Consider the following 27,080-nt stretch of genomic DNA (forward strand, 5'->3'; position numbering starts at 1 on the left):
AAATAACCTTTTCTCTCCACATTTATAATGATGGCAGTGTTGCGAAATTACAACATAGAGGCAAAGGTTACATCAGAGGAGCTCTTCACATGTATCATGGTTTTCCCAGCTGCAACCCAAAGGTGGATCTTCTTTAAAAAAAAGAGCAAAACCATTCAAAGTCAAAAGAAAATATAAGGCCAAATAATATCACTGATGTTCGCTACATATTCCAGACTCTGTTGTACGTAAATAATTTTTCATTATCCTTCAACATTGGCCTCTTATTTATTCTCAATTTCTAGAGCTCCACTTTGAAGTGCTTTCTCATTTTTAATACGTGAGCAACACAAGCTGCTGCTGTTACTTTACTAGCTAAAAACTGCAACCATTTGTCATAGAGTCATAGAGATGTACAGCATGAAAACAGACCACAGATTTCGGTCCAACTCGTCCAAGCCTCTAGATATCCAAACCCAATCTAGTCCCACCTGCCAGCACCCAGCCCATATCCCTCCAAACCCTTCCTATTCATATACCCATCCAAATGCCTCTTAAATGTTGCAATTGTACCAGCCTCCACCACATCCTCTGGCAGCTCATTCCATACACGTACCACCCTCTGCATGAAAAAATTGCCCCTTAGGTCCCTTTTATAGCTTTCTCCTCTCACCCTAAACCTATGCCCTCTAATTCTGGACTCCCTGACCCCAGGGAAAAGACTTTGTCTATTTATCCTATCCATGCCCCTCGTAATGTTGTAAACCTCTATAAGGTCACCTCTCAGCCTTTGACTTTAGATGAACTATTCCCAGTTTTTCTGGTCATGTTAAAGTAACAGAAAATGTTTACTTCACAAACTTTCCTTCACAACTCCCCTTAACGTATTTCTCAAAGAAAACTTTCATCCAACTTGATGTCTTTGGTAATTTACTGCTTTGTCTCCAGCCTCCTCTTCCTTTCTTGCAAAGTGCGTGATCTCACTGCTTATTTGCAAACCTTGTGCTCAACTTTCCTGCAACTCCACGCTAGATCCTCTGCACTCAGGCTTTCATTCCTGCTGTACCAATGAGTGACCTTGACTCCAAGGAATTATATGCACAATGACAATGCATGTGGCAGGGTGTAATATCCTTTCATCTTCTCAACCTTTCTGGAGCCTTGGTAATCAAACTCCTCTATTCCAGCTCAGATGCACTCTCGTTTATTCCACGCAATGGGCTAAAGGGCCTTCTTCCATGCTGGAGAGCTCTGACTTTATTATCAGTCTAGGCAAATCTCTAGCAATGGCTTTGCTTCTTGTGCCCACAACATTTTTTGGAGATTTCAAGAAACTGTACTCAGCCTTCACTTCTGTCTCTGTATGTTTTATAATTGAGAATGTATGAAGTAAAAACCACCAGCTGTTTTCTTGTGTAAAATTCACAGACTTCATTTGCAAATAGCGATTCATTCAACTCAGCTTGAGTTGTATTCTTTAATGCTCTAAATGTACATTTGCAAGTTTTCATTACTATATGCTGAACTAGATAATTTAGCTAGATATAAAATTGTTAATTTTCTTCCCTTCAACTATGATAAATCAATTGCATAAACAGAATTAATTTGATTACTATTACAAACACTAATTCTTGACACTAACAGAGTCATATAGCATGGAAACAGATCCTTTGTCCAACTAGTCCACACACAGGCAGGTCGGACTAGTTAAGTTTGGGAACATGGTTGGCATGGCCTGGTTGGACCAAAGGGTCTGCTTCCATGTTGTATGATTCTGACTCTACTGCATTTGGCCCATATCCCTCCAAATCTTTCAAATTTGCGTATTTATCCAAATGTCTTCAATGTTGTAGCTGTACCTGCATCCACTATTTTATTTGGCAGTTCATTCCACATAAGAGCCACTCCATGTAAAAAAATCTTGTCCCTTCGGTCCCTTTTAAATCTTTCTCCTCTCACCTTAAAAATATGCCCATTGTTTTGAACTTACCACCCTAGGGGAAAGACCTTTGCTACTCACCTTATCTATAATTCTCATGATTTTTATAAACTTCTAAGGTGACCCCCTTGACCTCCTATGCTCCAGCGAAAGAAATCATAGCCTATCTTTATAGCGCAAACTCTATTAATTCTTTAATGAACACTTTTCAATTTAATAAAATCCTTCCCATAGCAGGGCAACAGAACTGTATATGGTACTCCAGGTTAAGCCTCACCAAAATCCCATTCAACCTCAACATCATGTCCCAAAGTCTAGATTCAAAGATGTGAGCAATGAAGGCAAGTCTACGAAACGCCTTAACTACCCTATCTACAGGTGATGCAAATTTCGAAGGATTATGTACCTTAACATCTCAGCACCTCGAGTGAAACAAAAGCCTCTGTCATGATCAACTGCACCATCCTCCTTTAACACTGATGCAATATTAAGCCAATCCTTATAACAACTCCTCAGTTTAACTGTCTCCCGTTAATGGATGGGTTATGCCAAAGTTTGGATTGTGACAAAATCAAAGTTTGTAAAGGACACAAAATCCCAATGCATCCAACAAACGTTGAGCATCTTCACATATTAAATTGCTCCAAATCAAGTTGTACATAATCTAGTTTTCTTCATCAACTTCACCTTTAATTAAACAAATATTCTACACATTTTTAACTATCTACAGCTATCTCTTAGATGGAGATATTACAAATTTTACTGAATAACTTGACTTTTGGAAAGAAACTCTATATGAACTGAAATATAAAACATTCATTCAGTTTGGACCATTTGGGCAAAGCAATCTCTAACTTACAGAACTTCAAACATGACAAATTAAAGTCTAAGCTTCTTCTGCTTTCAAACTTGAAATGAAGCAATTCACTACTAAGTACTCACCGCAGCAACTTGCTCATAGCGTGCTTGGCAGCATAATGAAGGGGGGTGTTATGCTGATAAGGCTCTCCATAAGAGGTATTTGGATCCAGAGACTCCTTGAACTGAGGATTGCTCTCATACACCTGATAGGCTAAGGACTCATCGCCATTTATGAGCGCCTTGCGGAATTTTGTAGTGGTATTCCCCATATTTTATTGACAGTAGTTGGCACTTGTTAGCTTCAGCCACTTGATTTTCTGAGCTTCAAATGCATGCTTCACATCCTGTGGAAAACAACAAATTTCAAGTTGATGCTCCTGCAAAAAGCAATTTTTTTAAACTTAAATCACACAAATTATTTGTAAATAACAAATAAATCAGGAATCAATAACATTTGTAATCCAGTGCTAAAGTACTTACATCCCCAATTACTAGTTCAAGTCAATTCCTTGTTCTGTTAATAAAGGAACATTGACTTCACATAAATGCCAAGCAATGACCACTTCTAGCAATAGCAAATCCAACTATCCTTCAGCAATATTCAATGGCATTACCATCAGTGAACTGAAGCAGCTAAATAAATGCAATGGCTCCAATACAATGCCAGAAGGTGGGAATTCTGCACCTAGTAATTTACATTCCAACTCCTCTCAGCCTGTCCATCATCTATAAGGCACTGTCAGGAGTGCGATGGAATGTTTTTCACTTGCTTGGATGACCTTAGCTCCAAAAAGCACATAATAAGTTTGATGCCATTCAGGACAAAATAGCATGCCTGACTGGCACGCCTAACACCTTCAACATGCACTCCCTTCACACGTGACATTCAGTGACAGCAGTGTGAACTATCTACAGGATGCACTGGAACAAATCACCAAGATTCCTAAGATGGCAACTTGTGAACCTGCCAGCTCTACCACTTAGAAAGAGAAGCACCGCAGATACGTGGGAATACCACCACCTGAAACTCCCCTCCAAGCCATACACCATTTAGACTTGGAACTATATTGCTGCTCTTATAAAGTTGTAGATCAAAATCCTGAAACTCCTTGCCAAACAGCATTACTTCACATGGACCACACTAGTTCAAAAAGGCAGTTCATGACAAACCTATCCTGGGTGATTCAAGATGGGCAGTAAATGCTGGTTAAGCCAGTGACATCCACATTCTATGAATGACTTGGAAAAAAGACATAACACACATACCAAAGTGTGGGCTCTCAAGTTCAAATTTGCACACAACAAAATAACTAATTGCTTTGAAGCAAATTAAAACAGTAGCCCCAAGTGAAAAATAAATTGAAGAGATTAGTCCAGAAACCTCTGTCTGCTACTTAGTTACTCAATGCTATTTTCCATCCCGCCATGATCCAAGGTCACAGATAATGGATTGATAACTGCTTCGAAGCAAAAGTGAAGTAAATCAATCACCTAATAAACCCAAAATACTGATTCAGTTTGCTGGCAGTGAGCTGTAATCGTCATCGGTGCACCACATCCATATTTCAAAAGGCACAATCGTGAAACATTTAAAAGGCTAATTTTTGACTGTTTAAAAGGAAGTAAAGATAGCAACCCGACATAAGATTAAAGATTGTTTTAAAGTGCCTGATCATTGTCATGTTCGAAAAGACAAATAAAATAAAGGAAAATGGTCCACAGCTATTTCACAAAGGAAGAGATACAGCAAGCTCCAGAAACCAAGGAAGGATTGTGAAGCAAGGTTTAATCAGCAGGATGGATTTTTAACAGGTACTTTGAAAAGGATAAAAATACAGGAAAAGATCTAATGAGGAAATTCTAAAATCTGAAGAAAGGCACCAATGCTGAGGCAAAATATGGAACAAGAGGTTGGAGATAAAGGATTGGAAAGCTTTTGGATGGGAATGAGGAAAATTAGAAAAATACAAGCAATAATTTGGAAAGTTTGTAGGGGAAAATAACCCTGTTGGGGGCATTTTAAATCAAACAAGATTGAAAGGAAGAAGTGGTTCTGCTGAAAGGCTAACAGGAGTTGCAAATTAAAACAAAAAACAAACAGTCTTGAGTAATGATTTCTAAGTCGGTCAAGTGTGAAGCTGGAAAAGGCATAGTCAGGCAACAACTGAGGAGCAAGAGAATCGACGTTTAAACCTTCATCAAGACTGGGGAGGGAGAAGGGGGCTGAGAAATAAAAGATGGAGGTGCTAGGGCTAGGTAATTGGAATGGCAACAGGTGGGCGAAGGTAGGAGGTGACTGTGATAGTGATAGATTGGTGGCAAGTGTGGAGGGGATAGGTGGAAGGAAGATGGACTGGTAGGTCAGGTCAAGAGGGCAGAGCCAAGTCAGAAGATTAGATCTGGGATGGAGTAGAGGGGGGAGGGGAGATTTGGAAGCTGATGAATTCAATGTTGAGGCTGTGTGGTTGCTTGTGGATTTGGGGTAAGAGGTAGGATGAGCAGTGCGGAGTTTGACCTAACATTTCCAACCCCGCACCGCCCAGTTATCTCTCTCTTCCCAAATCCACAAGCAACCCCACGGCCTCAACACTGAATTCACCAGCTTCCAAATCTCTGCCCCCACTCCATCCCAGATCTAACCTCTCAGACTCGGCTCTGTCCTTTTGACCTGACCCACCAGCCCATCTTCCTTCCCTTTCGACATTTCCCACCGACCAATCACCTCCTACTTTCCTCTCACTTCGTCATCCTAACTACCTTTCCCCGAGCAACACCACGGCCCCCTCCCCGCCAACTTCAGCCCCGTTCTTCCTCTCCAGTCCTGATGCATGGTCAAGCTTGAAACCTTGAAACCTCTTGCTGCTCAGATGCTGCATGACCTGCTGTGCCTTTTCAAGCACCACACTTTATTGACTCTGACTTCTCTACCATCTACAGTCCTCACTATCTCCTGGGTAATGATTTCCAAGTTATTTAAGCTCTCTGCAAACTGGTGTTGGTGGTGGTCAAGAATTATTAGCTTTTCCAGCCAGACGTGCCAAGTATCAAGGAACAGAAGTGAATTCATGAGGTTACAAGCACTTCTGATGACAACTTTCAGCAAATTCACTTCACATGACATCAATGGATAGGATCAAAAGACTTGGGTCCTGGTGAGGGCACTGAGGACATGTACACATCAACTAGCTACGTCTTTTGCTACATTGTTTCTGTACAGCTACAACACCCTGTGTCTTATTCACAAAAAGTAGAAAAATCCAATCATGTCAGGCACTATCCAAGGAGCCTCTACTTAAGCATCAGCAAAGAGATTAATGGTGTTCCTCACAGAGGCAAGGCAACAGTGACTGATCTTCAGATCAAGACAGCATTTGTCTGAAGAAGACATCAAGAAGCCCAACACTGCACATGGGGAAAGTTGCCTAGTGCTGGTCTTAGTCATTCCCAGCATGAAAGAACATGGTTGCAGCTGTTAGGGGTTAATGATCTCAACTCCACAACATCTCAGCAGTAGTTCCTCAGGCTAATGTCCTAGCTGCTACAAGGACCTTCACTACATTAGGTCAGAAATGGGATGTTCGCTGATGATTGTACAATGTTCGGTTCCATTCACAACACTTCAGATACTGAAGCAGTCTACATCTAAACGCAGCAAGACATGGACAACACCTAGGTTTGGACTGACAAATAACATTGGCCCACACAAGTACTAAGCAACAACCATCTCCAGAGAATCAAACCATTTGCCCTTGACATTCAGTACTATTATCATCACTGACTCCCCTTTCTCCTTAACATTGAACAGAAACCAGACCGGATCAGCCATTCAAATATGTTGACTTTAAAAGGCTACAAATTCTGCAGAGTATAACTCAACTCTGGTATTCCCAATGCCTGTCCACCATTGAAAAGGCACAAGTCAACAGTGTGACGGAATACTTTCCACTTGCCTGGATGTGTGCAGCTCATGCAATGCTCAAGATGAACACTAAAACCAGGACAAACATCCTGTATAGCACCCCAACTACAAAACTTCAAAATTCACTCCCTTCATCACCGCACTACAGTACACTGGCAGTAAATAAATGCTTAGCTGTACAGAAGTTAAACATTACTAAAAGACAAGGGGTTGAAGCAAAATTAAGAGATTCAACTTCTTCTCTCCTTGAGCAACAGTGTCAGCAATGTTACCATCTACAAGTTGCACTCGAGCAACTCACCAATACTCTGTCAACAACACTGCCAAACCTGCAATCGCTCCCTAAAAGCACAAAGCTACACCAACACCTCCAGGTTCCCTCCAGAGCTGGTCAACTTAGATCCAGAGTATATTCTATTTGTTTCATTGTTACTGGATCAAGATTCAAGAACTCCACTTGAAATGGCACCACACAAGAGTATAGGCCTGATGGTCTGGTGCAGTTCAACAAAAAGGATAAGCAGCATCTTCAAGAGCGATTGGGACTTGGAACAAAATCCTTGCCAGTAACGCTTGTTCTCTGAAGTGTTCTGAAAAAAACCATTGCTAGATACCTTAAATCTTTGTCTTATCCAGTGCCTATATAACCAGCTAAAGGAAAAAGCTTTTATTCCCTACCTTAAGAAATCTGTCAGAGAATCAGAAACTGCTATCAAATCTGCTGTCAATCTCATCTGTTCTCAGGTCAGCAAACCAACCACACAGCCAAGATCTCCATTCCCCAGAGCAATTCTGGTTCAGCTCCACTGTGCATTCTCAATGTATCAAATCTTTCCTGAAGTGTGGTGAACAGAATTAGATGCAATACTTCAATTATGGCCTAAACTAAGCATTATACAAGTTCGGAATAACTTCCCTGCTGTTGCACTTGATATCTCTATTTATGAAGATATGATTTGGGAACTAGTCTGTCAAATATAGCCTGGCACACATATTAGGCTTACCAACCCCTACTGTCCCTCCTCTTACTGTACACCTTTAGGAATTGTGCCAGTGTCTATTTGGCCTCTGTGCATCCCTTCTGCTGAAAGAAATCTCTCAATTTTCAGTTTTACATTCAATCTGCCACAACGTCATCAATTATTGAAGGTGGAATGGCAGATTGAGATAGTTGTTAGAAAGGCCATTCAGATCCCTGGCTTAGTAAATGGGACAGAGAATACAAAAGCAAACAAAATTATGAAGAACATTTATAAAGAAACTGATTTGGTGTCAATTACAGTTGGGCACTGCACTTTAGAAAGGACACAAACATTTTCGATAGATTATTAAAAGGATTTAGAGCTGAAAATGTGTTGCTGGTTAAAGCACAGCAGGTCAGGCAGCATCCAAGGAACAGGAAACTCGACGTTTCGGGCAAAAGCTCTGATCTCCAGCATCTGCAGACCTCACGTTTTACTATTAAAAGGATTTACAATAGTTCCAAGGTCAAGAAACTCCAGATACATGAATAACTAAGAACCATTCTAGCTTCTTCAAAGACAAAGCCAGAGAAATAATTTGATAAAGATGAAAAAAAATTGAGGAGAGATCTTGACAATGACAGAAGCATGGTTCCTATTGATACAAGAGTACAGAAGCAGAGGACAAACATTTTAAAAATGTATTCTTAGGACATCACCACAACAGGCAAGTTCAGCATTTAATGCAAGTTTGTAACAGCTCTTACTACTACAGTCCACATGGTGTAGAGAAACTTGCACTAACATGTTATCAAATTGCTGCAACAAGTGAGTGGCTCATTAAACTGCCTTTTGAATTGGTGTACAATCAACTACAACACAGTGGACCCAGAGTCACATGTAATGAACAGCTTTTGCCCAAAATGTCGACTCTCCTGCTCCTCAGATTATGCCTGACCTGCTATGCTTTTCCAACACCACACTTTCGACTCTGATCTCCCGCACCTGCAGTCCTCACTTTCTGCACTGTTGACCCAGAGTTACACGCAGGCCAGGATGGCAGATTCTCTCCAGAGAAGGACACGAGTGAACAAATTGAGTTTTTTTGGATCATCTTGCAGTTTCATGAACATGAATAATGTGATGAGTATTATACTTCAGATTTATTAATTGATTTAGTATAGAGTCCCTTGGCTGATAGGATTGGATATCACTTCATGCCTCTGAAGCATTAGTCCACGCTTCTGGATAACTAAATTTGATGACTATCACAATGTTATGGTGTGGTAAACTGAATCCCCTAATTTTGAGTCTCCACAACAACAGTAAACATCTTCCTAGTAACAAACTGAACAAGATCCATTAGGATATTGTATATCTTCATAAGATCTTTTGAGCTCTCCTAACTTCCAAGCTCAACTGGGGTATGGTCTCAACTTTTCTTCACAAGTCCTTCTCCCAGGAATGAGTTGATTGATCGTTCTCTGAAATGCTTCTCAATTATATCTTTCCGCAAATAAGCGCAAACAGATGATGTTTCAAGTCCAAAATAACTGCTCTTCAGACCTCTTCATAATGCACTGGAGTATCATTCTAGATTGCTGTGCACGAGATGCGGCACACGATTTTAAACCACAATTTTCTTACAGGCAACAGAACTACAAACTGAGCCACAGTTGACAGGAATTCAAAACAATAGCAATCTTTAATTACAGACAATAAGTGAAATGGATCTGATGGGATGCATCCTGGGATATTAAACGTAGCAGCATCAGCTAAGTGGACGCTTTGGTTGTAATCTCCCAAAAGAACACTTAAATTCTGGAAAAGTCACAGAAGACTTAATTTGAAAAGCGAAAGAGACAAGAAAATAGACAACTGCAGGCTGGTTAGCATAATGAATGTTATTGGGACAACGTTAAGAATTTATTATAAAGGACTTAATAGCAACGTATTCCAAACCGCACAAAATTAAGCAGAATCTTCATGACTTCATGAAAGGGAAACCATGCACAACAAAGCGAGGAGAATTCTTTGTGGATTTAATAAGTAGGATAGCTAAAGGAGTCAAAGTGTGTGTATGTGTTTGGTTTCTCAGGTGGTGTTTCATCATATATATGGAGGTAGTATAATAGCATGGACAAAGGATTGGCTCACAAATAGAAGACAAAATTGGGAATAAGGGTTACCAGTGGCTGTAACGCAATTATGTCACCAACACTAAAGTGCGATTTTTCTATAACAAGAGGCTGCACAAGAATGCAACCATCACATTCTAGAAGAACTACCTGTATAAAAGCAGGAAGATTTCGATGAAACTTTAAGGCACTAATCAGATTGCAACTGCTATACCATGACCAGTTTGGGCCTCTTATCTAAGGAAAGATATAATGGCATTGGAGTCAGCCCAGAAAAGATTCATTAGGTTGATATCACGCATAGAGAGACAGCCTATGAAGGGAAGTTGAGTAGGTTGGACACGTACTCATTGTGATTTAGAAGAATGAGAGGTGACCATACTGAAAAAAAAATTCCAAGTTTCTACGGGGACTTAGCAGAGTAGAGGTTATTTCCTGTGGACTAGTCCAAGAATAGAAGGCATAATCTCAGAGTAAGGGAATACCCATTTAAGATGGAAATGAGAAAGTATTTCCACTCTCAAAGATAGTGAATCTGTGGAGCTCTTTACTGCATAGACTTGTCAAGGCTGAATTGTGAAGTATATTCAAGGTTAAGATCAACATATTTTTAATAGTAAGGAATTGTAGGGTTTATAGAGAAAAGGGCAGGAAAGTGGAGTTGAAGATTATCAGATGAGCTATGATCTCTTTGAATATCAGAGCAGACTCAATGGGCTGAACGGTCTACTACTACCTCTACCTCTGAAGGTCTTTTAATTGAAAATTATACTTTAAGCATCTTAGCTGCACAGGATAAGAGATTGTGGTACCTGTTAACTTTATTAAGGTGCGATGTTTTTCTTTCAAGAATTGACTGAAGTTAAAAAAAGGCCATAAAAATTGTCTAGGCGAAAGTGAGGACAGCAGATGCTGGAGATTAGAGTGGTGCTGGAAAAGCACAGCAGGTCAGGCAGCATCCAAGCAGCAGGAAAATCAATGTTTCGGGCTAAAGCCCTTCATCAGGAATGAGGCTGGGAGCCTCGGAGGTGGAAAGATAAATGGGAGGGGGTGGGGCTGGGGGGGGGGGGGGAAGATAACAAGAGTCCAATAGGTGGATGGGGGTTGGGGTAAAGGTGATAGGTCAGAGGGGAGGGTGGAGCGGATAGGTGGGAAGGAAGATTGACAGATGAGACAAGTCATGAGGATGGCGGTAAGCTGGAAGGTTGGAACTGGGTAAAATGGGGGGGGGGGGGGAATGAAGAAACTGGTGAAGTCCACATTGATGCCATGGGGTTGAAGGGTCCCGAGGTGGAAGATGAGGCATTCTTCCTCCAAGTGTCGGGTGGTAAGGTAGTGGCGATGGAGGAGACCCTGGACCTGCATGTCCTCGCCAGAGTGGGAGGGGGAGTTGAAATGTTTGGCCACGAGTCAGTGGGGTTGATTGGTGCAGGTGTCCTGGAGGTGTTCTCTGAAGTGCTCTGCGAGTAGGCGCCCTGTCTCCCCAATGTAGAGGACACCGCATCAGGAGCAATGGATACAGTAAATGATATTTGTGGAAGTGCAGGTGAAACTCTGAAGGATGTGGAAGGCTCCTCTGTACAGAGGTTAGGTGGCAGCGCATGGCTGCAAGTGTGGAGCGGAGGATCTGGAAGGTGAACCGTTGCTGGAGGTTTTGAATTTGTAGTATGTACTAATAATAAAAAATGTCTGACTATCCCAAATTGCTTCACTCATCCCACAAAAACTTTATAATAACTACTACTCATTTGTTGTCTTTGTATGGTTTGAGGCTCAGTCCCCTTTCCATACATTTCAAAAGATGGACAAGTTAGACTGAAGGGTCTATATCCATGCAACATGACTCTATGACTCTATATTTGAGACAGCTTGCCAAGTAATTTAGCCCATAGCCCTCTAAACCTTTCCTATTCGTGAATCCACCCGAATGCCTTTTAAATGGTGTAATTGTACGTGCTTCCACCTCTTCTGGCAGATCGTTCCAAGCATGCACAACCCTCTACATGAAAAGACTCTCAGTTATAAAATCCAAAAGCAGTCAGTTTCCACATATCTGCTGATAACTCCCTTTCTCTCAATGCTATCCAAGTTGTCAGACTGCTTGTCTGACATCCAATATGAAATGAGTAGAACTTTTCCTGAAGTAATTCTTTATTTAATCATGGGCATTGATGGCTGGGCCAACATTTATGGCCCATTCAAACATTGAAAAGGGTCAAGCCACTGCCTTCAGCCTTGTCAATAAACCATATTCTCTGGCCAACTCCATGACAACAGAGGCTGAACCAAATGGAGCACAAACGTGATGCCACACTTGATCCTGATGTGAGATTCTGACTACTTCTCTGATACCCACAACCACAGCATCACTCCCATTCGGCCTTGCTTCGGCTCATCTGCTGCTGATCCCCTCTAAGTGTCGATTACTTCTACTCTTGACTATTCCAACTGTCCCAGTTGTTCTGCCATGTTCAACCCTCCATAAATCACCAATCATAAAAAAACTCAACTGCCCAATTTTCAATTCCATGAGTCCTGTTCATTGATCATTTTCTTTTATTAATCCATTTTGAGGGATGTGGGCATTGCTGGTTGGCCAGCATCTATTGCCAGTCTCGAGCTGACGTACCTTCTTGAACTGCTACAATCCACCTGCTGCGGGTTGACCCACAGTGCCACTAAGGAGGCAATTCCAGGATTTTGATCAAGCAACAATGAAGGAACAGTGATCTACTTCCAAGTCAGGATAGATTGGTGACTTGGATGGGAACTTGCAGGCAGTGATGTTCCCTTGCATCTGATGCTTTTGCCCTTCTAGATCTAAGTGGTCATGTGTTTGGAAGGTGCTGTATGAGGATCTTTGGTAAATTTCTACTGTGCATCTTTCTACTGTAGATAATACATACTGCTGCAATTGAATGTCTGTGGTTATGGGAATAGATGGTTTTGGAAATAATGCCAATCAAGCTGGCTGTTTTGTCCTGGATAGTGACAAGTTTCTTGAGCATTGTTGGAGCTGCACCCATCCAAACAAGTAGGGAGAATTCCAGCACAGCCCTGACTTGTAGATAATGGATAGGTTTTGGGGAGTTACTCGCCACAGCATTCCTAGCCTTTGACCTACAATTGTAGCGACTGTGATTATGTGGCAAATCCAGTTGAGTTTCTGGTCAATGGCAACCCCTAGGATGTTGATAGTCAGGGATTCAGTGATGGCAATAGCACTGAATGTCAAGGTGTGGTTTTCAGTTGGTCTCTTATTGATGATGGTGATAGCCTGGCATTTGCGGCATGAATGTTACTTGCTACTTGTCAGCCCAAACCTCGATATTGTCCAGATTTTGTTGCATTTGAACAAGGACTGTTTCAGTATCTGATGAGTTGCAAATGGTGCTGAACACTATGCAAATCATCAGCAAACACCCGCACTTCTGAGCTTATGGTGGAAAGAAGGTCATTGATGAAACAGCTGAAATTGGTTGGGCCTAAGACTCAACCATGAGGAACTCCTGCAGAGATAAGAGTCACAGATGCACAGCATGGAAACAGACCCATCGGTCCAACTTGCCCATGCCGACCAAGTATCCTAAATAAATCTAATCCCATTTGCCAGCATTTGTCCCATGTCCATCTAAACTGTTCCTATTCATGTACCCATCCAGTCCTACAGCTCAGATGATTGACCTCCAACAACCACGACCATCTTCTTATGTGCTAGATATGACTCCAACCAGCTGAGGGTTTGCCCCTAATACCCACTGATTCCAGTTTTGCTAGGTCTCCTCGATGCCACATTTGATTCAATGTAGTATTGATGTCAAGGGCTGTCATTCTCATTTCACCTCAAGAATTCAGGTCTAAGTCTGCTCCTGGCCAGGCTTGCAATAAACAGGTCCTGACATCAGACCGTGGATGGGGTCATCTCTGCCAACTTCCAGCATGCAGTGTCCACCAATACTTCGATGCGTTCAGGGAGAATTTGGCACTGCAGGGGCTGAAATGCTTTATTTCCCCTTTCAACTGTTTTGATTTATTCTTTACCTTTCCCTTCACTTTCTTCACAAAAGCATTGCACTTAGCAGCCATCATCTCCCCTTGCAAGGTTGACACCTCGTTTCAGGTATGCATAGTGCTGCTTGTGGCTTGCCCTTCTGGACTCTCCATTGAACCAGGGTTGATGTTTGCTACAGTTTAAGCAATACTTTAACTTTACAATTTTTATCCTTGTTTTCAAGTCTCAGTAGCCTTGCCCTACTGAGATTCTGAGTCCCAAAACCTATGTCCTTCCAAAATATGTGTTCTTGAACAAATCAGCTTTTAATCACTCCGTCATCAACAACGATGGCCCTAAGCTGCACAATTCCCCCCTAAAACTCTGTCTTCGTACATTGCTTTCTTCCTAAAAATGCATCTCTCTTAGCCATCATCTCTAATAGCTCCTCATGTGGCTCATTTCAAATTGTGCTTTCGAATGTTCTGTTAAGTGCCATAAGGCATTTTACTATGCTTAAGGCACTATATAAAGAAATTGTAGCAGCTTGAAAATCACTGCTATTATGCTTCCCATCTGGCCCAATTGTTAATTTTGTTGTCCATGTCAGTTGGTTGAGCCTTTCTCGATAGATACAGGAGCAAATATCTTCAGTTGACATTTCAGCATAATCTGAGTAAATGTTTTGTTGCTCTCTTTCAGATTATCTATGAAACCACATCATGTCCCTGGTCAGATGTCTTTCGTTTTAAAAGATGACATTAAAACTGTTCAAATGGTGGTTAATTATGTCACAGCCAAATTTGTACAGTCTCTCAAATTGCAGTCATGAACATTTGTAGGAGATTGTTTGAACTTCAAAATAATAAACAGTATAGTTTTAAAAATTTCTGAATTACAGTTCAGCACTCAAAAATTGAGATTCAACATTACTGAGCTTACGATGCACAAAATGAATTTTCCATCAGCATTACCTGACTTAACTGTTCTCAGGGAAACACATAATTTAAGATAAAAGCTCGACTTAGATCACTGAATCAACGCCCATTTCTGCATAATCCATGCATTCAGCATGGCAGTATGTTAAAAGTGATCCCAAGCATTTGAAGTTTTTAATAAAATCACAGCATTCATTCATTTTCAAAATACCCCACCTTAATTAAACCCATTTTTAAACTGTGGTCAAGGAAACTGGATTCCAGGAAACCCTGTCGTAGATTTGCAAACTGCCGTCCCCTCAAATTTCTTCTCTTCTGACGCACCCACTATACAGTATCTTTTTCTTCCACCCAGCTGTGGTGATGTCATTTCAAACAAGGAGAATGATCATTTTACCACCCTTAACTGAAACAGTGGGCTAGACCATAAGTTTGCATCAGTGCAACTGGTTTTTATTTTTTTGAAGAGATCCAACATTATTCTTACTGTTAAATGGTCCAAGATGAGGAGCTACTTGCAAAGGAGTGTGCATCCAAGTTAATTAAGAAATAAACAATGTAAAATTTTGAACAATTTATGACTATCAGGAGAGCTTAGATCAGATGTTCTTCTTCAACCCTCAAGACTGAATAGTCTGGACTAAGCAACAGCTCATTTTGCACTGTTCTGCTTGCTATTTTGTACAATTAACTTAAAAGTACTTCTGCACCGGTACATTAAATATTAAAGTGCATCCACACACCAAAATATAATCAATGCATCAGGGTGGCTGCGTTGTCCAAAATGTTATTCCTCAGACGTTTAAACAAATTTTGACATTATACACAAACAAAATTCACAACACGATCTGAAAACCAACCTATCTGTAGAAATTTAAAAATTCCAGCAGCTGTGTCAAGACAAAGCTTCTTCTCTCAGATTTTTACTTACTACAACTCTTTTTGCAGTCATACAGGCTGTTGGAGCAGCATATAAAAGTTAAAATTGATTTGAAAAAGGTTTGAGCTTAATTTCTTGATGTATCATAACTGGTCATACCCAAAAGCTGAGAAGTCCTACTCAATGAAATAGCAACCTGGAAGAAATAGTAACAGGTCAGCCATTTGGCCACTCATGTCTGCTCTGCCATTTCACTGGTATCATGGCTGATCCAACATTACTTAAATTCCTTTCCTACCCTTTCCTTGTCACCCTTGATTCCCCTCTGGTCAAGGATCTATTCATCCTAGCCTGTAGTTTGAAAAAAAACCTTATTTGTATTTTACTCAAGTCTGCAACACTGCTAAATACCCCAGCTTGCTTGGGCACTCGATAGTGAAACGTCCAAAAGTTCTATAAAAAGAAATTAAGGCAAAAGGAAGTTGTGCAACCAAGAAACATTCATGGAGGCAAGTCCCTTTTCTTCCAATATTGACAATATTCAGTGTGAATGAGTGACACTGCTATCCAAGACAATTAAGTTTGCCCCAGAGCAGACAGGTAATCAGAATTTTCTTGGGAGAGGGAACAGAATACAAATGCTCAGATTGGGACAAAATCATGAGGGGCATGGATAGGATAAATCGACAAAGACTTTCCCCTGGGATGGGGGAGTCCAGAACTAGAGAGCATAGGTTTAGTGGGAGGCACAGTGGTTAGCACTGCTGCCTCACAGTGCCAGAGACCTGGGTTCAATTCCCGCCTCAGGTGACTGACTGCGTGGAGTTTGCACATTCTCCCCGTGTTGTGTGGGTTTCCTCCCACAGTCCAAAAATGTACAGGTTAGGTGAATGGGCAGTGCTAAGTTGCCCGTAGTGTTAGGCGAAGGGGTAAATGTAGGGGAATGGGTGTGGGTGGGTTGCGCTTTGGTAGGTCGGTGTGGACATGTTGGGCCAAAGGGCCTGTTTCCACACTGTAGGGAATCTAATCTAATCTAATCTTGTAACCTGGTGACCAAGGGATCATAAAGCAACCTTGCTGAAATCTAAAGCCTATTATTTTTTTTAAAATGCTTTTCCTTCCTGAAAGCCTTGACTAGATTTGTTAAACTGGCTGTTGAAAGGCAAACACTCAATTACTTTCCTGTAAAGAAGCACATCAGTATTCTGCTAGGGGAAACAAATAAACTATTCACCAGAACAGGACACATCCAATAATCTATTGTGCTATCTGTATAAATCATCCAGCTGTAGGGCAACTAACACCGGTATATTTCAATTCTATCAAAATACAAGATTGAATTGCAACCCAGTCACACAGCTTCATGGTATTCATTCAAATACAAAGTTTTGGCTTAAGTATGTTAAATATGAATATACTTGGAAGAAAGACAAGCTATTCAGAGGGAAACTGTTCCAGTATGAAACAAAAGAGTCACATATAGTTCCAAATAATCAACCAATGACATTTTGAGCCATATACTCTTCTGAAGGCGACTCTAAGTCTTCACCACTCAGTACAATCAATAATTGACACTCGAAAGTTTTTATGAACCAATTTGAGTGTATGTTTTCCTTTGCTACGTTGAATTTAACATGCAAAATTTAAATTTGTTTCAGACAATTAGGTTCGAGGAATAATATTCCAACTGTTTGATCAAAGCTCAGTCCTTGAAAGTTTGCCCTCAACCTAATGGTTGCAATCCCTGTATAGTAGTTCAAGATTGCATAATTTAAGTAGCAGGCAGACAGAGTTTTGGGAGGGAGGGGCACTTTAACAGGACAAGAGAAATTTCTGACATTTTCCAGTTTTCAGTGCTAAATCTTAAGTCAATGGTTCTCAGAACACTTGATTTCTCCACAAAGACATCTTGCTGAGCAAAAAAAATCCTAACATGGATCATAACATAAATAAACCTCTTTCAGATTCACCCACTGCTGCACTGACATCCAGATAAGGGTGTTACCCACTTACTTTCAACGCACTAACTACATGTTGTTCGCCATGCCATTAATGTTAGATTTTCACATTGCCTATTTTCAGTCATTAGTTACATTACAATTTATGCAGCTTCATTACCCTATCCCATGTTAAATCGGCAAAAGTAGAGATCAAATCCCAAATCTCAGTTATTCCACTGAACATTTCACACATTTTTAGAAATGACAACATTAAAACTATCATCTATTTTAAAATTCATCTCTCACTTTGGACAGAGGATGAAAGTTTGAGTTCCTGAATTACAACATAAGTGAAGACACCTTTGTTGATATTAATTCTTATGCTAAATTTTGTTCAAACTAAAATTAAAAGCATGAATATCCATTTGATTCTACACAGTTGGAGAAAGTGAAATAACTTGCACTTGATCCTCCAAGATTATAATATTAACAGTCACTCCAGATTCAAACCTTACTCGTGCGTCGAGTCACAGTAATGACAGGGTTAACCTCCATAATCAATAAACACGACTGCGTAACCAAAATAACAAACATGTCAGGTCCGGCACCTTGTCCACTTCATTCTGCTTTCAAACAATAACAAAGATTAATCTGCTCCACAATTTTTTCAGACGGCAAAACAATCCAAGGCAATATTAATAACATTGTCACTAAATGGGAATTTCCTCCCAGTTAACGTGCAGCTTGTATATATTCTATAGAATAGTTATTAAACACTGGAGGTTAGAGTGTGCTTGCCGGTTACACTCTGGCATTGCTCTCTTTTTGGAGCTGGAATCAGCTGTGGCCGATCAGCGGCACTGCCGGCCTGACAAACAGAGGAGCACAGAGGCGGGCCGACAGCGAGCATCAGCGAACCGGCACTCGGCCCTGACTGGAGAGGCCCCGACCAAAGTGCCAACATTACCCCAACAACCGGCATCCGACCACAGGACCCTCGACGGGAAATACACCGCTCGCCCTCCCGCCCACCCGGCGTGATTCGCGCCCCGACCCCCTTCCTTCTTTTCCCTTCCCTCCCGGGAAGGGGCAGCAGGATCCGGGGGGTGGGGGGATAAAGGCGGCAGGTGAGTCAACGTTACCCTGCAGACATCGCCAGACAGTCTTCCCCCGCTTCTACCCGACTGCGTGAAAACAAAAGCCCAGACCTCCAACCCGGAAGTATTCCTCAGCCCCTTCCACCGGTGTGGGGGATGGGTGGGAGGATGCTCTTTGACCCGGAAGGGCACCTGTTGTTCTCCGCTGCGGTGACTGGAGGTGAGAAGCTGCCGGTGTTACTATGTTGGGGTTGGCCGGGGAGCAACGAGGGTAAAGTCGATGAGTTCTCGGTGTCTGTATTACCGAAAGTTTATGACGTCCCTCCCCACCTTATCTCGCGTTACTCAGACGGAATTTAATACTTGTCAGTCGGGGGCTGCAGCTCCACCAGTGGAACTGCGGGGAGTTCAGTTTCAGGCCTCGGCTGGCAGCAACAATTGCAAATGTGTTGCTGGTCAAAGCACAGCAGGCCAGGCAGCATCTCAGGAATAGAGAATTCGACGTTTCGAGCATAAGCCCTTTCCTGATGAAGGGCTTATGCTCGAAACGTCGAATTCTCTATTCCTGAGATGCTGCCTGGCCTGCTGTGCTTTGACCAGCAACACATTTGCAGCTGTGATCTCCAGCATCTGCAGACCTCATTTTTTACTGGCAGCAACAATTCTCCACTTTGATCCCGCTCAACGGCTTGAGCAGTTAGGGGTTGAGGGGGATTGGGGCTTTTAATACCCGCACAAATCAGTAAAGCAAGCAAGAGAAATAACAAAAGCAAAACCGAAGAAACAGAATCTCGAGTTCTGAAGAAGAGTCTGCTGGACTCGAAACGTTAACTATTGCTCTCTCCACGAATGCTGCCAGATCTGCAGAGTTTCTCCAGTATTTCATGCTTTTGTTTCACATTTCCAGCGTCCGCTGTATTTTATTTAAGCGAGTGAAGGAATTCGTCTGCTAATTGTGGACTTTTTTTGAAAATGTTTTCTGCTGTCAAACAGAGCTGGAAGTGGTACCATTCCCACACGCCTTGTGATATGTAAACTGATCAGAATATGACCGTGCAATAGGAGGGGGATGTGTTTAGACTTCAAAACAATCTAATTCTACAAGAGAGCAGTTGGATACTTTGCATTACTGAAGGAACTGGGATTGGATTTGCAATCTAGTTGTAAGATTTGGGCCTTTTTAAACAATTGCATACGTTGTTTTGGAGATTAGGGTCCATTACAGGTCAGGAATTTTGGAGCCACTTAATTATTTTTGTCAAAATGACAATGAAATGATAGATTTCTGCCATTCTGAATCTAAAGAACCTTGCACTTCTATTTGCATGTTTTTGCTTTCTATAAATAGATAACCATTTCAGAAATGACCTTAATCCAATACTCTCAATACAATAGCACGTTGAAGAAAATAATCACTAGAATTCTAAGCAATCATAACTTTGTATCAATGCATGAGGTAAACTGCAATCACCTTCATTTAGACAACCAGTGTTAGTCAATTTGGTGAAGCTCTTATTTGGGAGGAGGTGGGCGGAAGTGCATCTTTTACTTTCAAGTTAATGTCAACATAAATAAAAACCTTTTGTTGGGATGTAAGAATATGATAGTTTAGGTCTCATACTGATATTTAAGCACATAATCTGTTCACTGCAGTACTAAGGGAGTGCTGAGTTACTGGACACATGCACATCATCTCATTTGCGTGAGTTGTTAAGCCACATCTGTCTTCTCTGCTGCCAGAGATATGAGTATACTGTTATGGTATGCTATGTGTGTCTGTTTACACTATAGAGACACATCCACCACAGCCTGTCTCCAACCGCTCTGTGATGTCCATCATCAGTTACCCCTGGTTCAACCTCTTTTGATTGCCACAGCTTTTTTTGCCTTCAGAAAATATTGTTGTAGCTTTCAAGCTGAAATACTGACTTTGCTTTTCTGTCATTTTTTGAGTTATTTTTGCTCTTGCAATTTCAAGTACCACTTAAACTTGTCTCGTATGTAGAATTTTCATATACATTTTAGTGTTCACATTTTAAAGGCTTGTTCCCCCCCACCCCCAACACACACACACACACACACACACCCTTTATTTATTGTTCAGATTGCTAAGCAATACAGGAAATTGTGCAGAAGTTGCATCTTATGAATTGTTTTTTCCTAATTCCGAGTTTGGGTTATCTTGAAGTAAACACATCTCATCTTTGCTTGGATATTTCCTCCTCCTCCTGACTTTGGTATTGCATCTGCCATCCTCTATCATTATTTGTCCAAAATAGACAATTCTACTTATCCAGTATGGCACCGTCCACTTCACGTTTCTGGCCAGTTTCTTCTAAGTTCCTTCTACCATAGTTTTTGTCTTGTTGATGTTCATACTCAATCCATGTTCTGAATTTAGGCAGAGATAGAAGATCCCTGGCTCTTTTCAAAGAGCAGGGAATTTTCCCAGTATCCTGGCTAAATTGCACCTCTGCAACAGAAAAGCAGAATCTCAGCCATCTTGGGACTTTGTTCTGCAATTAGGTGCAACATTTCCCTGCATTACCTCAGATCATTTCAAAGCAGATATTCATTCATAAAGCACTTTGGGATATCCTGAAATCATGAAGATTACTACATAGTCATAGAGATGTACAGCACGGAAACATCCGTGCTGACCAAATATTCCAACCAATCTAGTCCCACCTGCCAACACCCAGCCCATATCCCTCCAAACCTTTCCTATTCATATTCCCATCCGGATGCCTCTAAAATGTTGCAATCATACCAGCTACCCCCACTTCCTCTGGCAGCTCATTCCATACGCGTACCACCCTCTACGTGAAAAAGTTGCCCCTTATGTCTCTTTTATATCTTTCCCCTCTCACCCTAAAGCTATGCCTTCTAGTTCTGGGCTCCCCCACTCCAAGGAAGAGACTTTGTCTATTTATCCTATACATGCCCCTCATGATCTTATAAACCTTTGAGGTCACCCCTCAATCTCCAATGCTTCAGGGAAAACAGCCCTAATCTATTCAAGTTCTCCCTTTAGCTCATATCCTCCAAATCTGGCAACATCCTTGTAAATCTTTTCTGAACCTTCTTGAGTTTCACAACATCCTTCTGATAGGAAGGAGACCAGAATTGCATGAAATATTCCAAAAGTAGCCGAATCAATGTCCTGTACAGCTGTAACTTGACCTCCCAACTCTGACCATTAAATGCCTTCTTCACTACGCTGCCTACCTGCGAGTCTACTTTCAACGAGCTCTGAACCTGTAGTCCAAGGTCTCTTTGTTGAGCAACACTCCCTAGACTTTACCGTTCAGTGTACAAGTCCTGCTAAGATTTGCTTTCCCAAAATGCAGCACCTCGCATTTATCTAAATTAAACTCCATCTCCCACTTCTCAGCCCAATGGCCCATCTGATCAAGATCCAGTTGTAATCTAAAGTAACCCTCTTTGCTGTCCCCTAACCCTCCAATTTTGGTGTCATCAGCAAACTTACTAACTATACCTCTTAAGCTCGTATCCAAATCATTTATATAAATGATAAAAAATAGTGGACCCAGCACCGATCCTTGTGGCACTCCACTGGTCACAGGCCTCCAGTCTGAAAAACAACCCACCAGCACCAGCCTCTGTCTTCTCCCTTTGAGTCAGTTCTGTATCCAAATGGCCAGTTTTCTGTGTATTCTTTGAGGTCTAACCTTGCTAACCAGTTTCCCATGGGGAACCTTGTTGAATGCTTGCTGAGGTCCATATTGATCACATCCACTGCTTTGTCCTCCTCAATCTTCTTTGTTACTTCTTCAATACATAAATTCGTCTTTTTTGCATGGGGAAAATAGGAAATATTTGAAATAACTCCAGAGAGGCCACTATACTGTTGCCAATCACCCTTTATTTACAAGTGGAATGTTCTTAACATTGGTCCAGCTCCCTCAGAGCCCAGTTCTGTGTCACAATATCTGACTAGTCCTTTTATCTGTCAGTGAGGACTCCCTGTTTGGGGCTGTTAATCTGGTCCAAACAATGAACCTGTTACAATCACTACATCCCTCCCCCTCTGAATCCAAGGACAGAGACCAGTTTATATTTTAATTCATCCTGGAGCATTTTAGCACTGGGTTAGGTTCTCTTTCGGTTATAGATGGCGTGTAGCACACAGGAGCTTGCCATTTGTGCCTGGAGCAACTTGTGAGAAATTCACCCTTTGTCTGCAGCAAAGACGAGATCCACCATGTTCATCTCAGATTAGGGATCTCTTCAATGTTTGAACAGAGGGGGAGAACCCACTTGTTCCAATGGCCTTTCCGACTGTTCCCTGAAGCACAGCAGGTTTTGCTCCTGCACAGTTTGCAAGTTAATGGCTTTCATATGGTCCATGTGCATGTTCAGGACTGTCACCTCAATCCAAATTTTTTTATGTCACTGGTCCTGATGTTGCATCAACTAAGCCTTTTACCCATGCAGGACCATTTTCTGTGGTTCCTATGCCAAACTTTGTCCCTTGTCGTAAACTGTTTCTCTTGCTTGGTGGAGTCTAGTAAGTGGCACTGACATTCCTGATGCTATTTCACCCTCCTCCAGGTCTGGGGGAGACTTTGCAAAATGTTTTGCATTGTTGGCTGGAAAATTGCACAGGCTGCAAATTGCCCTAAAGACAGTCTTGTATATTGGTGTAAATACTTATGGATATTAATTGTAGCATTCTTCTGGGAATCCTCATCAAACTGCAATTGCAAGTAAGCATGACTCATGTCCAGTTTCGGGAAGGACAGCCCGCCAGCAGCCAATTCCCCCCCCCCGCCCAAACTAGCATTGTGTCTCAATCTACTATGCATGGAATTGGGTATTTATCCAGTTGCAAAAAGTAGTTTACAATTTGTCTAAAATCCCCACTAAAACAAACTACACCATAGTGCTTCAAAATAGGTATGACCTTGCTGTGTATTCCACAAAGTGGATTGATTTGATGATTCCTTTGCCTTCCGCCTTCCTGATTTCTCCTATTCTTTTGCCCGTAAGGCAAATGGCACCGGCCGGGCCTTCCCGGAATGTGGGATTGCTTCCGAGTCAACATGCAAGGTGGCTTTGGCTCCACTGATAATTACTAGAACTTCCTGCAAGTTTTTTGGGTTTTTAATGAGGCCTTCACTCAGGTAGCCACTTTCTAATTGAAAAATGTTGAATCAATGTAAGTGAATCTCTCTCAACCAATTTCACCCCATCTAGCCAAGGCCTGCACCTTCCATACAATCAGTGGCAACTGAACCAGCTACTTCTTATAAGAGACCAGGAACTGAAGTTGTACCCTGAAAGGTTCCCTGGTATAGGTTCTCAGTCTAGCTGAGGTCTTGCACAAAGTTGAGAGTCGCAAGCCAGAGTTTTATTAAAGATTGATTCTGTGAGCACCAAAACTGTGCCAGTGTTGGCCTCTATCACTTAACCAGTTGTTTATTTTGCTTGGTTCTGATTTGGATGTTACTAAGCAATTTAACTATTTCAAGCCAGATGTAGGTGGAATGTTCATTATGTGCGGTCTCCTGGATATGGGCTTATGAATTCTATTATTCAATTTAGGTGTAGGAGGTCTCCTTTGCTTTCTCATACCCACATACCAGCAACAACTATAATGACTTGCCATGCTGGATCCTGGACACTATGGGCATTTTAGCATTGCCAATGCATCTAACCTGTACATCTTTGAACTGTGGGTGGAAACTGGAGCATAGAGGAAACTGTGCAGATACAGGGGAATATGCAAACTCCACACAGACAGTTGCACGAGGATGGAATTGAACCGGAGTCTCTGGCGCTGTGAGGCAGCAGTGCCAACCACAGAGTCAACATGATTTTGATTGAGTAACAGTAAAAGAATGGCAATAGAGTTCCAAGTTAGGATTGTCTCAATTATGGGAAACTTGCAGATGGTTGTGTTCCTGTGTGTCAGTTGCCTTTGTTTTGTGGTAGAATTTATGCGTTTTGTAGTTGCTCTTGAAAAAAATCTTGATAAGTTGCTACAATGTGCCATGTAAATAGTAAATTCTGGAACCTCTTGTACCAATGGTGGAGAGAGTGAATGTTTTGAGAAGCTGGATCAGTGTCAATCAAATGCTTTACTTTCTCCTGAATTGTGTAGAGCTTCGCGAGATTTGTTGGAGCTGCACTTGGTTGGTCATGGGAGGGATATTCTGTCACTACTGACGTTTGCTGTGTAGTTAAGCAAAATTTCAGGTATCGTAGTTCCATGAAACGGGAATCAGTGGGAATCAGGAAAAACTCTCGGTTAGAGCCATATCAGTTACACATTAGATGATTGTGTTGTTGAAGGTCAGTCTCTCAACTCCAGGACATCCCTGCAAGACTTCGAGTTAGTGCTGAGGCCCAACCATTGTCAACTACTTCATCAATGACTTTCCCTCCATCGTCCGATCAGAAGCGGGGTTGTTCGCTGATGATGGCACAATGTTCAGCATCATTCCCAACTCCTTGTACTGAAGTAGTCCATGTCCATATGCAGCAAGGCCTGGACAGTATCCATGCTTAGACTGAAAACTTTCAAGTGACATCACACATGCCAGGCAATGACCGACTTTCACCAAGAAGACATAATCTAACCATCGCATGTTGACATTTGATGGCATTGCTATCACTGAATTCCCTCATGAACAGCATCCCATGGGTTACTGAAGTGAACTGTACTTTCCATATAAATACTGACTACAGAAGCAAATAAGACGTTAGGAGTCCTGCAGAGAGTAATTCCCCAAAGCTTGCCCACGATCTACAAGATGCAAGTTAGAATTGTTCTGGAAGACTCCTCCTTTTCCTAGATGGGTGCAGCTCCAGCAATGCACAAGAAGCTTGACACCATCCAAGGCAAGGCAGCCTGGTTGATTCGTGTCACATCCTCAAGCATTCACTCCTCCCACCACCAAAGCTCAGCAGTGGGGTGTGCTATCTACAAGATGCACTGCAGAAATTCCCCAAAGATCCTGAGAAAGCATATTCTGAACCTATGATCACTACAATCCACAACAAAGGCAACAGATATATAGAAATGATGCCGTCTACAAATTCTTCTCCAAGCCTCTTACTATCCAGACTTGGAAATATATTGACATTTGTTCAGTGTTGTTGGGTCAAAACCATGGAATTCCCTCCCAAGTGGCATTTTGGGTCTACCTACAGCACATATATTGCGGCAAGTCAGGAAGGCAGCTCACCGTCAGCTTCTCAAGGGCACTGGAGGACAGGCAATAAATACTGTATGAAATTCATATATTTACATACCATCTGAGTAAACGAACTGATTTGATTTATTGGATATACTTAATTAAATGCTATCATTTAATTGGTAGAGTATACTTTGCACTCATTTCCCATGAGTAAATATATAAAATATTGACAGGTTTTGGGGATCAGAATTTGAGTTGTATGCTTATAATTCCCAACCTCTGATTCAGTTTCTGATTAATGGTAACCCTATGATGGTGGTAGTGAGGGATTCAGTAATGGTACTGCTTTTGAATGTAAAGAGGAGGTGATGAGATTCTCTTGTTTTCAATGGTTTTTTCACTTAAACTTCTATGAAGTGAATATCTTTTGCTATTGATTGGTCTAAACCTGATAGGACCAGGTCAGCTGTTTGCAGGTAGAGATTGCTTCAGAATCAGAATGGTTGAAAATAATTTTAAATGCTGTCCAATCATCAACTATTTCCATTTCTGTCTTTATGTTGGTGGTATTTATAAATGAATAATACATGCATTAGTCAAGTGAGAATCTGAGTGCACATCTTCATTCATAAGTTCCTTGTATTTATGCATTTCTTAAATTGGAAGCCTGTTTCCTTTTAACTTGTTTGAAACATAGATTTGGTAAAATGCAATTGGAAAAGTAACTTTAATAGATACTGGTTAAGCTTTTTAGATTTTCATACAAACAAATACATTTCCAGACAAATGTTCTGGGGAATAGGTTCAAATCCTACCATATGGATTTTAAGTTTGATTATTAAATCTGGAAAAAAATCTAGGCTCTGTAATGATGATTATTGTAAAAACTCATGTGGTTCACAAATATCCTTTAGGGAAGAAAATCTGCCACCCTTACCTGAACTTGTTGACATGTGATTAGATTTAAAATAATATAGTTATTTCTCAGTTGAAAGGCAATGTTGATAGGGATCAAGGGGAATGCCCGCATCTCATGAAAGACTTTTTTAAAAAAAGCCTTTTCCCATGGCTGATAATTGAAATAAATTTCAAGCAATTCTGTGACTGTGGCGATAGTAATTACGAAAATAGTGAAGATTTACTTCAAAGAGACCTTAAAGATTAAGCAGACTACATCATACGACACTGGATTATACACAGTGTTAAGACTCAAGACTAATTTCTGGACTGTATTGAGTTATTTTTCTACATTTGAGGAAGAGTAAGTGCC

General features: G+C 41.3%; 2 protein-coding genes across 7 annotated transcripts in view; one reads left to right on the top strand and one right to left on the bottom strand.

Moving 5' to 3' along the window:
- Positions 1–18,773, bottom strand: part of ankib1a (ankyrin repeat and IBR domain containing 1a) — a 94,923-nt gene extending 76,150 nt beyond the window's left edge. For 3 of the 4 annotated variants that reach the window (XM_060824920.1, XM_060824921.1, XM_060824918.1), the window contains exons 1-2: positions 18,058–18,164; positions 2,861–3,123 (exon numbers count right to left, since the gene is read on the bottom strand). In XM_060824920.1, the coding sequence (XP_060680903.1) occupies positions 2,861–3,048 (188 nt within the window). In that variant the 5' untranslated portion in view covers positions 3,049–3,123; positions 18,058–18,164. Of the gene's footprint in view, positions 1–2,860; positions 3,124–18,057; positions 18,165–18,689 lie in introns of those variants that run through there. The other variant, XM_060824919.1, reaches the window with a different exon arrangement.
- Positions 18,774–18,817: 44 nt separating this feature from the next.
- krit1 (KRIT1 ankyrin repeat containing) overlaps positions 18,818–27,080 on the top strand; it is an 80,319-nt gene continuing 72,056 nt past the window's right edge. Inside the window, exon 1 of one of the 3 annotated variants that reach the window (XM_060825530.1) lies at positions 18,818–18,864. The gene's annotated coding sequence lies outside the window, so the exon portion shown is untranslated. Of the gene's footprint in view, positions 18,865–18,893; positions 18,916–27,080 lie in introns of those variants that run through there. The other 2 variants (XM_060825534.1, XM_060825531.1) reach the window with 2 other exon arrangements.

Source organism: Hemiscyllium ocellatum, chromosome 5 (assembly GCF_020745735.1).
Source record: "Hemiscyllium ocellatum isolate sHemOce1 chromosome 5, sHemOce1.pat.X.cur, whole genome shotgun sequence".
Taxonomy (NCBI): domain Eukaryota; kingdom Metazoa; phylum Chordata; class Chondrichthyes; order Orectolobiformes; family Hemiscylliidae; genus Hemiscyllium; species Hemiscyllium ocellatum.